Source organism: Coregonus lavaretus (genome assembly GCF_964263955.1).
Source record: "Coregonus lavaretus genome assembly, chromosome: 28".
NCBI classification, from domain to species: domain Eukaryota; kingdom Metazoa; phylum Chordata; class Actinopteri; order Salmoniformes; family Salmonidae; genus Coregonus; species Coregonus lavaretus.
In genome coordinates this window covers 37,722,129-37,735,437 of record NC_140015.1, presented here as the reverse complement: position 1 = coordinate 37,735,437, position 13,309 = coordinate 37,722,129, and the positions used below count along the sequence as shown (strand labels likewise).

Genomic DNA, 13,309 nt, shown 5'->3' with positions numbered 1-13,309 from the left:
CGATCAATAATATAATAATACTTTTAGCAAAAATGTTTATTTTTAATTCACAATCTGTAGAAGCAATGAGAATAGAAAGGTTCAGAACTTTTGTAAAACATCACAGTACGGTTGAAATATATATGGCAAATAGAAATCCTATATGGATGGTGTTAAAAGATAGATGGGAGGTATTGAATGGAGTTGAAGGATGGGACTAATAACAAATAACAATAAATAATAACAAGATAACTAATAATGTAAGCATACTGTGTCCATAATAAGTATATAGGTTGTATGTTGGGAGCTTTTGGGAAAGAGCACAGTTAGAAAGATATGGCATATAGAAGCAAACCGGATGGACATCATGAAAATGATCGGAGAGGTTGAGAGTAGAAGAAGTTCAGGAGCAAAAACAAATAAAATAGAATTATTGTAAAATTGAATGTGTCCATAAGGTGTAGATAGTAAGTATAGACCGGAAGTAGAGGCCTGGGCATTGTTGTTCACTAATTTACCCCTAGTAGGGAAAGGATGGCGGGGTTGAGAAGTAATAAAGGGGAGTATATATATATAAAAAACATGGGAGATTGGAAGTGATGCAGACAATTACATTGATGGAAGTTACAATCTATCTGCAATATTAAGCTGATCTACCCCCCAAACATTTTTTGGGGACACGGCCATTCATTCATAGGTTGTGGGGCTGCCGCTGGGCTATAATGAAAACTCCAGATTGTGCCTTTTAACCAACCCTACAAGTGCAGGCTGATCCAGTGGCTATTGGCTAAGGTTCTTGACTGTTCGCTTGTTGGGCCCATCTGCAGACAGGTTCCAACTCATCTAGTCTTGGTCCTAATAATACACAGGACCTTACCAGGGAGAAACAGGTTCCAACTCATCTAGTCTTGGTCCTAATAATACACAGGACCTTACCAGGGAGAAACAGGTTCCAACTCATCTAGTCTTGGTCCTAATAATACACAGGACCTTACCAGGGAGAAACAGGTTCCAACTCATCTAGTCTTGGTCCTAATAATACACAGGACCTTACCAGGGAGAAACAGGTTCCAACTCATCTAGTCTTGGTCCTAATAATACACAGGACCTTACCAGGGAGAAACAGGTTCCAACTCATCTAGTCTTGGTCCTAATAATACACAGGACCTTACCAGGGAGAAACAGGTTCCAACTCATCTAGTCTTGGTCCTAATAATACACAGGACCTTACCAGGGAGAAACAGGTTCCAACTCATCTAGTCTTGGTCCTAATAATACACAGGACCTTACCAGGGAGAAACAGGTTCCAACTCATCTAGTCTTGGTCCTAATAATACACAGGACCTTACCAGGGAGAAACAGGCTCCAACTCATCTAGTCTTGGTCCTAATAATACACAGGACCTTACCAGGGAGAAACAGGCTCCAACTCATCTAGTCTTGGTCCTAATAATACACAGGACCTTACCAGGGAGAAACAGGTTCCAACTCATCTAGTCTTGGTCCTAATAATACACAGGACCTTACCAGGGAGAAACAGGTTCCAACTCATCTAGTCTTGGTCCTAATAATACACAGGACCTTACCAGGGAGAAACAGGTTCCAACTCATCTAGTCTTGGTCCTAATAATACACAGGACCTTACCAGGGAGAAACAGGCTCCAACTCATCTAGTCTTGGTCCTAATAATACACAGGACCTTACCAGGGAGAAACAGGCTCCAACTCATCTAGTCTTGGTCCTAATAATACACAGGACCTTACCAGGGAGAAACAGGTTCCAACTCATCTAGTCTTGGTCCTAATAATACACAGGACCTTACCAGGGAGAAACAGGTTCCAACTCATCTAGTCTTGGTCCTAATAATACACAGGACCTTACCAGGGAGAAACAGGCTCCAACTCATCTAGTCTTGGTCCTAATAATACACAGGACCTTACCAGGGAGAAACAGGTTCCAACTCATCTAGTCTTGGTCCTAATAATACACAGGACCTTACCAGGGAGAAACAGGCTCCAACTCATCTAGTCTTGGTCCTAATAATACACAGGACCTTACCAGGGAGAAACAGGCTCCAACTCATCTAGTCTTGGTCCTAATAATACACAGGACCTTACCAGGGAGAAACAGGTTCCAACTCATCTAGTCTTGTTCCTAATAATACACAGGACCTTACCAGGGAGAAACAGGTTCCAACTCATCTAGTCTTGGTCCTAATAATACACAGGACCTTACCAGGGAGAAACAGGTTCCAACTCATCTAGCCTTGTTCCTAATAATACACAGGACCTTACCAGGGAGAAACAGGTTCCAACTCATCTAGTCTTGGTCCTAATAATACACAGGACCTTACCAGGGAGAGGAGAAAGCAATCTCCCTTCTCATTTTCAGACTGCTCAATTTTCCTGATCATATCACGTACAGTATGGCCGTGGGCGAGGGAGGGAGGGAGGGAAGTCAACTAATTTGTGCTGGAGCCCCACAGGGACTATACAACTACAGCCTACAGTCCTATATACACAAGCGCACACCCACGCATGCACACACACACACACACACACACACACACACACACACACACCCCACAGGGACTACAGAGCCACAGCCTACAGTCATACAGACTCTTATACGGCCAACATTGAAACAGCAGCCAGCTACAGTAAAACCTCACCAGCCTGGGGGGGCTGTATCTAACATGGGAATGCTATTAGAGAAACTGATTAAAAGCCTCACCCCCTCCTCCCTCCTCCCCCCTCCTTCCCCCTACCCCTCCTTCCCCATCCTTCCCCCTACCCCTCCTTCCCCCCACCCTCCTTCCCCCTACCCCTCCTTCCCCCCACCCCTCCTTCCCCTCCTTCCCCCTCACCCTCCTTCCCCCTCCTTCCCCCTTCCCCCTCCTTCCCCCTTCCCCCTCACCCCTCACCCTCACCCCTCCCCCTCCCCCCTCCCTCTCACCCCTCCCCCTCACCCCTCACCCTCTCTCCCTCTCCCCTCCCTCCCTCCCCTCTCTCCCTCTCCCCTCCCTCCCTCCCCTCCCTCTCTCTCCCCTCCCTCCCTCCCTCCCTCCCTCCCCTCCCTCTCTCTCCCCTCCCTCCCTCCCTCCCCTCCCTCTCTCCCCTCCCTCCCTCCCTCAACCGCCTCCCCCTCCTCCCTCCCCCTCCTACATCCCTGTCCTCAGTGCTTTTCTTTGCCTTTTGTAGCATGAGACACACGAGCACAATGAATAGTAGCCCTGTGATGTTAATGATGCTAATGATCTCGTTATGTAGAGGATAATAGAGGAAGGACCTTTATATGGATACTACACACCCCAACACTACACACACCCACACACACACCACTACACAGTCTGTTAATGACAGCTGAGACAGACTGCTCTCAGACTGTTTAAGAGGACCGTGGAGCGCCTTAAAGATTTTGGTTGTGATTTATTTGGCTTAAAGCAAGGGGATTTGTTCCAATGTTTTATCATACTTTTTATAATATATTCAGTTTAGTAAAGTAACCTGAACAAGCAGAGACACACACACACACACACACACACACACACACACACACACACACACACACACACACACACACACAGAGAGAGTTTTAAATTAGCTCCGCTCCTATAGATGAGGTCATGTCCCTTGGCGAAGGTATAAGCAGTAACCTACTGTAGATACCGTGCCTCGTAGCATAGGGAATGGCATAGCTCCATTAAAGGAAGGCTGATGACAGAGGAATTGAAAAGAGCAGCAGTGCTAAGCTAAGCAGGTCTTTATGCATGGGGAGGAAATTATGCTGAATTCTCCGGTGGAGGAAGAGGGATTGCTTTGTTGCTTGATAGAGACTGTACTGTAGCTTAGCTATGAAGAGGGATTCCTATGGTACAACTGGGTGTGGAAGTTTACCTAGGAGAGAGCCAGCCACTGTAAACTCTCTTGCTTCCTCGCTTTGCATGCTGGTCCAGATACTAGTCTGTCTTTTCACTGCTTTCTCTGTCTCTCTCTCTCTCTCTCTCGTATGTAGCATGACTCATTCCACAGCAGAGTCTCTAACTTTTTCATGAAACAGAAATAAATATTAAAAAGGAGAATAAAACAGTCTTGTCAGACTTCTGTGTTCCATTCTGTGCTGTAGTGGTTCATTGAAATGGCTCCCGTCACGACCATGGACTAGCTTTATTGCTCTGCTCTGGCTAGGGGACACACAGACACACACACACAAACATACATAGTTTGTTTTGTTCAGTTTCATTCCAATGAACAGGTGTCCACTGTTAGGCAGTGGGGAAGCAGCACCCAATGGTAGTGAAGATGTGTAACTGCTCTGTATCAACTCACACAAAACAACCTAACGGAAGCAAACAGAACTCTCATTTTTGTTGCAAATGTTTTTCATTTGGAGTAAACTGTTTCCGTTACAAAACATTTTGCAACTGTTTTCTATGGTCTTCGTCTAATGAATACACCCCAGAGCTCAGTGGTACATTCCAGTTCTAATCAACCTCATTCCTTTCAGCTCTAACCAGCCTCATTCCTTTCAGCTCTAACCAGCCTCATTCCTTTCAGCTCTAACCAGCCTCATTCCTTTCAGCTCTAACCAGCCTCATTCCTTTCAGTTCTAATCAGCCTCATTCCTTTCAGCTCTAACCAGCCTCATTCCTTTCAGCTCTAATCAGCCTCATTCCTTTCCAATCACCCTTGGCGGATGAAGCGAAGTGAGATTAGGGTATAATGATTGAATTTGATTGTTGTGAGATTTCTGTATTGTGTGTGGATCGAGAGTGAGAGAGCGTTCTCATTGGATACTGTGTCACTCACACTGTAGAGTAATGATACAAGTCAATAACAATGGCTGGCTGACTGGCGGGGAGCCCCGCTCTTGTTGAAGTGTGTATGTGTGTTGGAACAGAGACACATATCTGATCCCCAGTGTGTCGGAGATGAAGAATCTTTCCCAGCATGCGCGTTCTCACACAGACCTGCCACTGTTATTACTGAGTTCATTATCAACACACAGACAGACCTGTCACTGTTATTACTGAGTTCATTATCAACACACAGACAGACCTGCCACTGTTATTACCGAGTTCATTATCAACACACAGACAGACCTGCCACTGTTATTACTGAGTTCATTATCAACACACAGACCTGCCACTGTTATTACTGAGTTCATTATCAACACACAGACCTGCCACTGTTATTAATGAGTTCATTATCAACACACAGACCTGCCACTGTTATTACTGAGTTCATTATCAACACACAGACCTGCCACTGTTATTACTGAGTTCATTATCAACACACAGACAGACCTGCCACTGTTATTACTGAGTTCATTATCAACACACAGACAGACCTGCCACTGTTATTACTGAGTTCATTATCAACACACAGACAGACCTGCCACTGTTATTACTGAGTTCATTATCAACACACAGAACTGCCACTGTTATTACTGAGTTCATTATCAACACACAGACCTGCCACTGTTATTACTAAGTTCATTATCAACACACAGACCTGCCACTGTTATTACTGAGTTCATTATCAACACACAGACAGACCTGCCACTGTTATTACTGAGTTCATCATCAACACACATACCTGCCACTGTTATTACTGAGTTCATTATCAACACACACACAGACCTGACACTGTTATTACTGAGTTCATTATCAACACACAGACCTGCCACTGTTATTACTGAGTTCATTATCAACACACAGACAGACCTGCCACTGTTATTACTGAGTTCATTATCAACACACATACCTGCCACTGTTATTACTGAGTTCATTATCAACACACACACATACCTGCCACTGTTATTACTGAGTTCATTATCAACACACACACAGACCTGCCACTGTTATTACTGAGTTCATTATCAACACACAGACAGACCTGCCACTGTTATTACTGAGTTCATTATCAACACACAGACAGACCTGACACTGTTATTACTGAGTTCATTATCAACACACAGACAGACCTGCCACTGTTATTACTGAGTTCATTATCAACACACAGAACTGCCACTGTTATTACTGAGTTCATTATCAACACACAGACCTGCCACTGTTATTACTAAGTTCATTATCAACACACAGACCTGCCACTGTTATTACTGAGTTCATTATCAACACACAGACAGACCTGCCACTGTTATTACTGAGTTCATCATCAACACACAGACCTGCCACTGTTATTACTGAGTTCATTATCAACACACAGACCTGCCACTGTTATTACTGAGTTCATTATCAACACATATAAATACCTGCCACTGTTATTACTGAGTTCATTATCAACACACAGACCTGCCACTGTTATTACTGAGTTCATTATCAACACACACACAGACCTGCCACTGTTATTACTGAGTTCATTATCATCACACACACAGACCTGACACTGTTATTACTGAGTTCATTATCAACACACAGACCTGCCACTGTTATTACTGAGTTCATTATCAACACACACACAGACCTGCCACTGTTATTACTGAGGTCATTATCATCACACACACAGACCTGACACTGTTATTACTGAGTTCATTATCAACACACATACCTGCCACTGTTATTACTGAGTTCATTATCAACACACAGACAGACCTGCCACTGTTATTACTGAGTTCATTATCAACACACAGACAGACCTGACACTGTTATTACTGAGTTCATTATCAACACACAGACAGACCTGACACTGTTACTACTGAGTTCATTATCAACACACAGACAGACCTGACACTGTTACTACTGAGTTCATTATCAACACACACACAGACCTGCCACTGTTATTACTGAGTTCATTATCAACACACAGACAGACCTGACACTGTTACTACTGAGTTCATTATCAACACACAGACAGACCTGACACTGTTATTACTGAGTTCATTATCAACACACACACAGACCTGACACTGTTATTACTGAGTTCATTATCAACACACAGACCTGCCACTATTATTACTGAGTTCATTATCAACACACAGACCTGCCACTGTTATTACTGAGTTCATTATCAACACACAGACAGACCTGCCACTGTTATTACGGAGTTCATTATCAACACACAGACAGACCTGACACTGTTATTACTGAGTTCATTATCAACACACAGACAGACCTGACACTGTTACTACTGAGTTCATTATCAACACACACAGACCTGCCACTGTTATTACTGAGTGCATTATCAACACACAGACAGACCTGCCACTGTTACTACTGAGTTCATTATCAACACACAGACCTGCCACTGTTATTACTGAGTTCATCATCAACACACAGACAGACCTGACACTGTTATCACTGAGTTCATTATCAACACAGAGACCTGACACTGTTATTACTGAGTTCATTATCAACACACAGACAGACCTGACACTGTTATTACTGAGTTCATTATCAACACAGAGACCTGACACTGTTATTACTGAGTTCATTATCAACACACAGACAGACCTGCCACTGTTATTACTGAGTTCATTATCAACACACAGACAGACCTGCCACTGTTATTACTGAGTTCATTATCAACACACAGACCTGCCACTGTTATTACTGAGTTCATTATCAACACACAGACAGACCTGACACTGTTATTACTGAGTTCATTATCAACACAGAGACCTGACACTGTTATTACTGAGTTAATTATCAACACACAGACAGACCTGTTACTACTGAGTTCATTATCAACACACAGACAGACCTGACACTGTTACTACTGTGTTCATTTTCAACACACACACACAGACCTGCCACTGTTATTACTGAGTTCATTATCAACACACACACAGACCTGCCACTGTTATTACTGAGTTCATTATCAACACACAGACAGACCTGCCACTGTTATTACTGTGTTTATTATCAACACACAGACAGACCTGCCACTGTTATTACTGAGTTCATTATCAACACACAGTCCTGCCACTGTTACTACTGAGTTCATTATCAACACACAGACCTGCCACTGTTACTACTGAGTTCATTATCAACACACAGACAGACCTGACACTGTTATTACTGAGTGCATTATCAACACAGAGACCTGCCACTGTTATTACTGAGTTCATTATCAACACACAGACAGACCTGACACTGTTATTACTGAGTTCATTATCAACACAGAGACCTGACACTGTTATTACTGAGTTCATTATCAACACAGAGACCTTACACTGTTATTACTGAGTTCATTATCAACACACAGACAGACCTGACACTGTTATTACTGAGTTCATTATCAACACAGAGACCTGACACTGTTATTACTGAGTTCATTATCAACACACAGACAGACCTGCCACTGTTACTACTGAGTTCATTATCAACACACATACCTGCCACTGTTATTACTGAGTTCATCATCAACACACAGACAGACCTGACACTGTTATTACTGAGTTCATTATCAACACAGAGACCTGACACTGTTATTACTGAGTTCATTATCAACACAGAGACCTGACACTGTAATTACTGAGTTCATTATCAACACACAGACAGACCTGACACTGTTAATACTGAGTTCATTATCAACACACACAGACCTGCCACTGTTATTACTGAGTTCATTATCAACACACAGACAGACCTGCCACTGTTACTACTGAGTTCATTATCAACACACAGACCTGCCACTGTTATTACTGAGTTCATCATCAACACACAGACAGACCTGACACTGTTATTACTGAGTTCATTATCAACACAGAGACCTGACACTGTTATCACTGAGTTCATTATCAACACAGAGACCTGACACTGTTATTACTGAGTTCATTATCAACACACAGACAGACCTGACACTGTTATTACTGAGTTCATTATCAACACAGTGACCTGACACTGTTATTACTGAGTTCATTATCAACACACAGACAGACCTGACACTGTTATTACTGAGTTCATTATCAACACACAGACCTGACACTGTAATTACTGAGTTCATTATTAATACACAGACCTGCCACTGTAATTACTGAGTTCATTATCAACACACAGACCTGCCACTGTTATTACTGAGTTCATTATCAATACACAGACCTGCCACTGTAATTACTGAGTTCATTATCAATACACAGACCTGCCACTGTAATTACTGAGTTCATTATCAACACACAGACCTGCCACTGTTATTACTGAGTTCATTATCAACACACAGACCTGCCACTGTTACTACTGAGTTCATTATCAACACACAGACCTGCCACTGTTACTACTGAGTTCATTATCAACACACAGACAGACCTGACACTGTTATTACTGAGTGCATTATCAACACAGAGACCTGCCACTGTTATTACTGAGTTCATTATCAACACACAGACAGACCTGACACTGTTATTACTGAGTTCATTATCAACACAGAGACCTGACACTGTTATTACTGAGTTCATTATCAACACAGAGACCTTACACTGTTATTACTGAGTTCATTATCAACACACAGACAGACCTGACACTGTTATTACTGAGTTCATTATCAACACAGAGACCTGACACTGTTATTACTGAGTTCATTATCAACACACAGACAGACCTGCCACTGTTACTACTGAGTTCATTATCAACACACATACCTGCCACTGTTATTACTGAGTTCATCATCAACACACAGACAGACCTGCCACTGTAATTACTGAGTTCATTATCAACACACAGACCTGCCACTGTTATTACTGAGTTCATTATCAATACACAGACCTGCCACTGTAATTACTGAGTTCATTATCAATACACAGACCTGCCACTGTAATTACTGAGTTCATTATCAACACACAGACCTGCCACTGTTATTACTGAGTTCATTATCAACACACAGACCTGCCACTGTTACTACTGAGTTCATTATCAACACACAGACCTGCCACTGTTACTACTGAGTTCATTATCAACACACAGACAGACCTGACACTGTTATTACTGAGTGCATTATCAACACAGAGACCTGCCACTGTTATTACTGAGTTCATTATCAACACACAGACAGACCTGACACTGTTATTACTGAGTTCATTATCAACACAGAGACCTGACACTGTTATTACTGAGTTCATTATCAACACAGAGACCTTACACTGTTATTACTGAGTTCATTATCAACACACAGACAGACCAGACACTGTTATTACTGAGTTCATTATCAACACAGAGACCTGACACTGTTATTACTGAGTTCATTATCAACACACAGACCTGACACTGTAATTACTGAGTTCATTATTAATACACAGACCTGCCACTGTAATTACTGAGTTCATTATCAACACACAGACCTGCCACTGTTATTACTGAGTTCATTATCAATACACAGACCTGCCACTGTAATTACTGAGTTCATTATCAATACACAGACCTGCCACTGTAATTACTGAGTTCATTATCAACACACAGACCTGCCACTGTTATTACTGAGTTCATTATCAACACACAGACCTGCCACTGTTACTACTGAGTTCATTATCAACACACAGACCTGCCACTGTTACTACTGAGTTCATTATCAACACACAGACAGACCTGACACTGTTATTACTGAGTGCATTATCAACACAGAGACCTGCCACTGTTATTACTGAGTTCATTATCAACACACAGACAGACCTGACACTGTTATTACTGAGTTCATTATCAACACAGTGACCTGACACTGTTATTACTGAGTTCATTATCAACACAGAGACCTTACACTGTTATTACTGAGTTCATTATCAACACACAGACAGACCTGACACTGTTATTACTGAGTTCATTATCAACACAGAGACCTGACACTGTTATTACTGAGTTCATTATCAACACACAGACAGACCTGCCACTGTTACTACTGAGTTCATTATCAACACACATACCTGCCACTGTTATTACTGAGTTCATCATCAACACACAGACAGACCTGACACTGTTATTACTGAGTTCATTATCAACACAGAGACCTGACACTGTTATTACTGAGTTCATTATCAACACAGAGACCTGACACTGTTATTACTGAGTTCATTATCAACACACAGACAGACCTGACACTGTTAATACTGAGTTCATTATCAACACACACAGACCTGCCACTGTTATTACTGAGTTCATTATCAACACACAGACCTGCCACTGTTATTACTGAGTTCATCATCAACACACAGACAGACCTGACACTGTTATTACTGAGTTCATTATCAACACAGAGACCTGACACTGTTATCACTGAGTTCATTATCAACACAGAGACCTGACACTGTTATTACTGAGTTCATTATCAACACACAGACAGACCTGACACTGTTAATACTGAGTTCATTATCAACACACACAGACCTGCCACTGTTACTACTGAGTTCATTATCAACACACAGACCTGCCACTGTTATTACTGAGTTCATCATCAACACACAGACAGACCTGACACTGTTATTACTGAGTTCATTATCAACACAGAGACCTGACACTGTTATCACTGAGTTCATTATCAACACAGAGACCTGACACTGTTATTACTGAGTTCATTATCAACACACAGACAGACCTGACACTGTTATTACTGAGTTCATTATCAACACAGTGACCTGACACTGTTATTACTGAGTTCATTATCAACACACAGACAGACCTGACACTGTTACTACTGAGTTCATTATAAACACACACAGACCTGCCACTGTTATTACTGAGTTCATTATCAACACACAGACAGACCTGCCACTGTTATTACTGAGTTCATTATCAACACACAGACCTGACACTGTTATTACTGAGTTCATTATCAACACACAGACCTGACACTGTAATTACTGAGTTCATTATTAATACACAGACCTGCCACTGTAATTACTGAGTTCATTATCAACACACAGACCTGCCACTGTTATTATTGAGTTCATTATCAATACACAGACCTGCCACTGTAATTACTGAGTTCATTATCAATACACAGACCTGCCACTGTAATTACTGAGTTCATTATCAACACACAGACCTGCCACTGTTATTACTGAGTTCATTATCAACACAAAGACAGACCTGCCACTTTTACTACCGAGTTCATTATCAACACACAGACCTGCCACTGTTACTACTGAGTTCATTATCAACACACAGACAGACCTGCCACTGTTATTACTGAGTTCATTATCAACACACAGACCTGACACTGTTATTACTGAGTTCATTATCAACACACAGACCTGCCACTGTTATTACTGAGTTCATTATCAATACACAGACCTGCCACTGTAATTACTGAGTTCATTATCAACACACAGACCTGCCACTGTTATTACTGAGTTCATTATCAACACACAGACAGACCTGCCACTGTTACTACCGAGTTCATTATCAACACACAGACCTGCCACTGTTACTACTGAGTTCATTATCAACACACAGACAGACCTGCCACTGTTATTACTGAGTTCATTATCAACACACAGACAGACATGTGGACACATACTGAAACACACACAGGGGCACAATGGACATTTACAACAAAGTTTACATGGACTTAGTACAAAATACTAACATATAAAGGTGTGTGTGGGAGGACCACTGTCTAACCTCTTGTCTCCTGTGTTTTGTAGTTTGTGGAGACCATCAGTAGTAAGCAGAGTGAACTGGACACCTTCATAGCAGAGGGCTACAAGACTGCTCTGTCTGAGGAGCGCAGGAGGTACTGTTTCCTGGTGGACAGACAGTGTGCTGTGGCCAAGAACAGCAGTGCTTACCACGGCAAGGTAAGGGTTAACACAACTGGGTCTGTGGGGTGGTTGTGTGTGTGTGTGTGTGTGGGGGTGGGGGTGGGGGGTACGTTTGTTGTCCAGGTGGCAATGTGAAATGCATGGGCTTGGTATCTGTCTCTCTTAATGGTGTAATCAGTCATGTTTTCTGCTGTTTAATGGTCATATAAATGAATGATAAGCCTATACTTCTCTGTAATATGATATGTATAACTCTGTGACCTTAGCCTGGGGTCATCTCATCACAACTCTATTTGTCAAAACTGATGAAGGTAACATCCCAAATGGCACCCTATTCCCTATGTGGTGCACTACTTTCGACCAGGGTCCTTTTTGATAGGGTGTCATTTGGGACATAACCTATATAATATATTATAGGCTTTTTGGAGATGTTACGGTTGGCTTTATGATGGATCCAGTTGATATAATATTCATAGTCTGGTTAATTGCTGCATATTAATAATAACTTCATTCCTAAGAAACTTTGTTATGGGGAGGAGGATATGTAGAGAGAAGTTGTACAGGTGGGTGGGTTAGTGTAGCTGTCTCCTGGGTTTACTAGGGAGGGAGGGTTGGTGTGTGTGTGT

At 42.1% G+C, this 13,309-nt stretch overlaps 1 protein-coding gene across 2 annotated transcripts in view; it reads left to right on the top strand.

Moving 5' to 3' along the window:
- Positions 1–13,309, top strand: part of LOC311104051 (BAR/IMD domain-containing adapter protein 2-like) — a 117,327-nt gene that overhangs the window by 81,504 nt on the left and 22,514 nt on the right. For both annotated transcript variants that reach the window (XM_084145707.1, XM_084145706.1), the window contains exon 7: positions 12,567–12,719. In XM_084145707.1, coding sequence (XP_084001833.1) covers positions 12,567–12,719 — 153 coding nt within the window. The remainder of the gene's footprint in view (positions 1–12,566; positions 12,720–13,309) is intronic.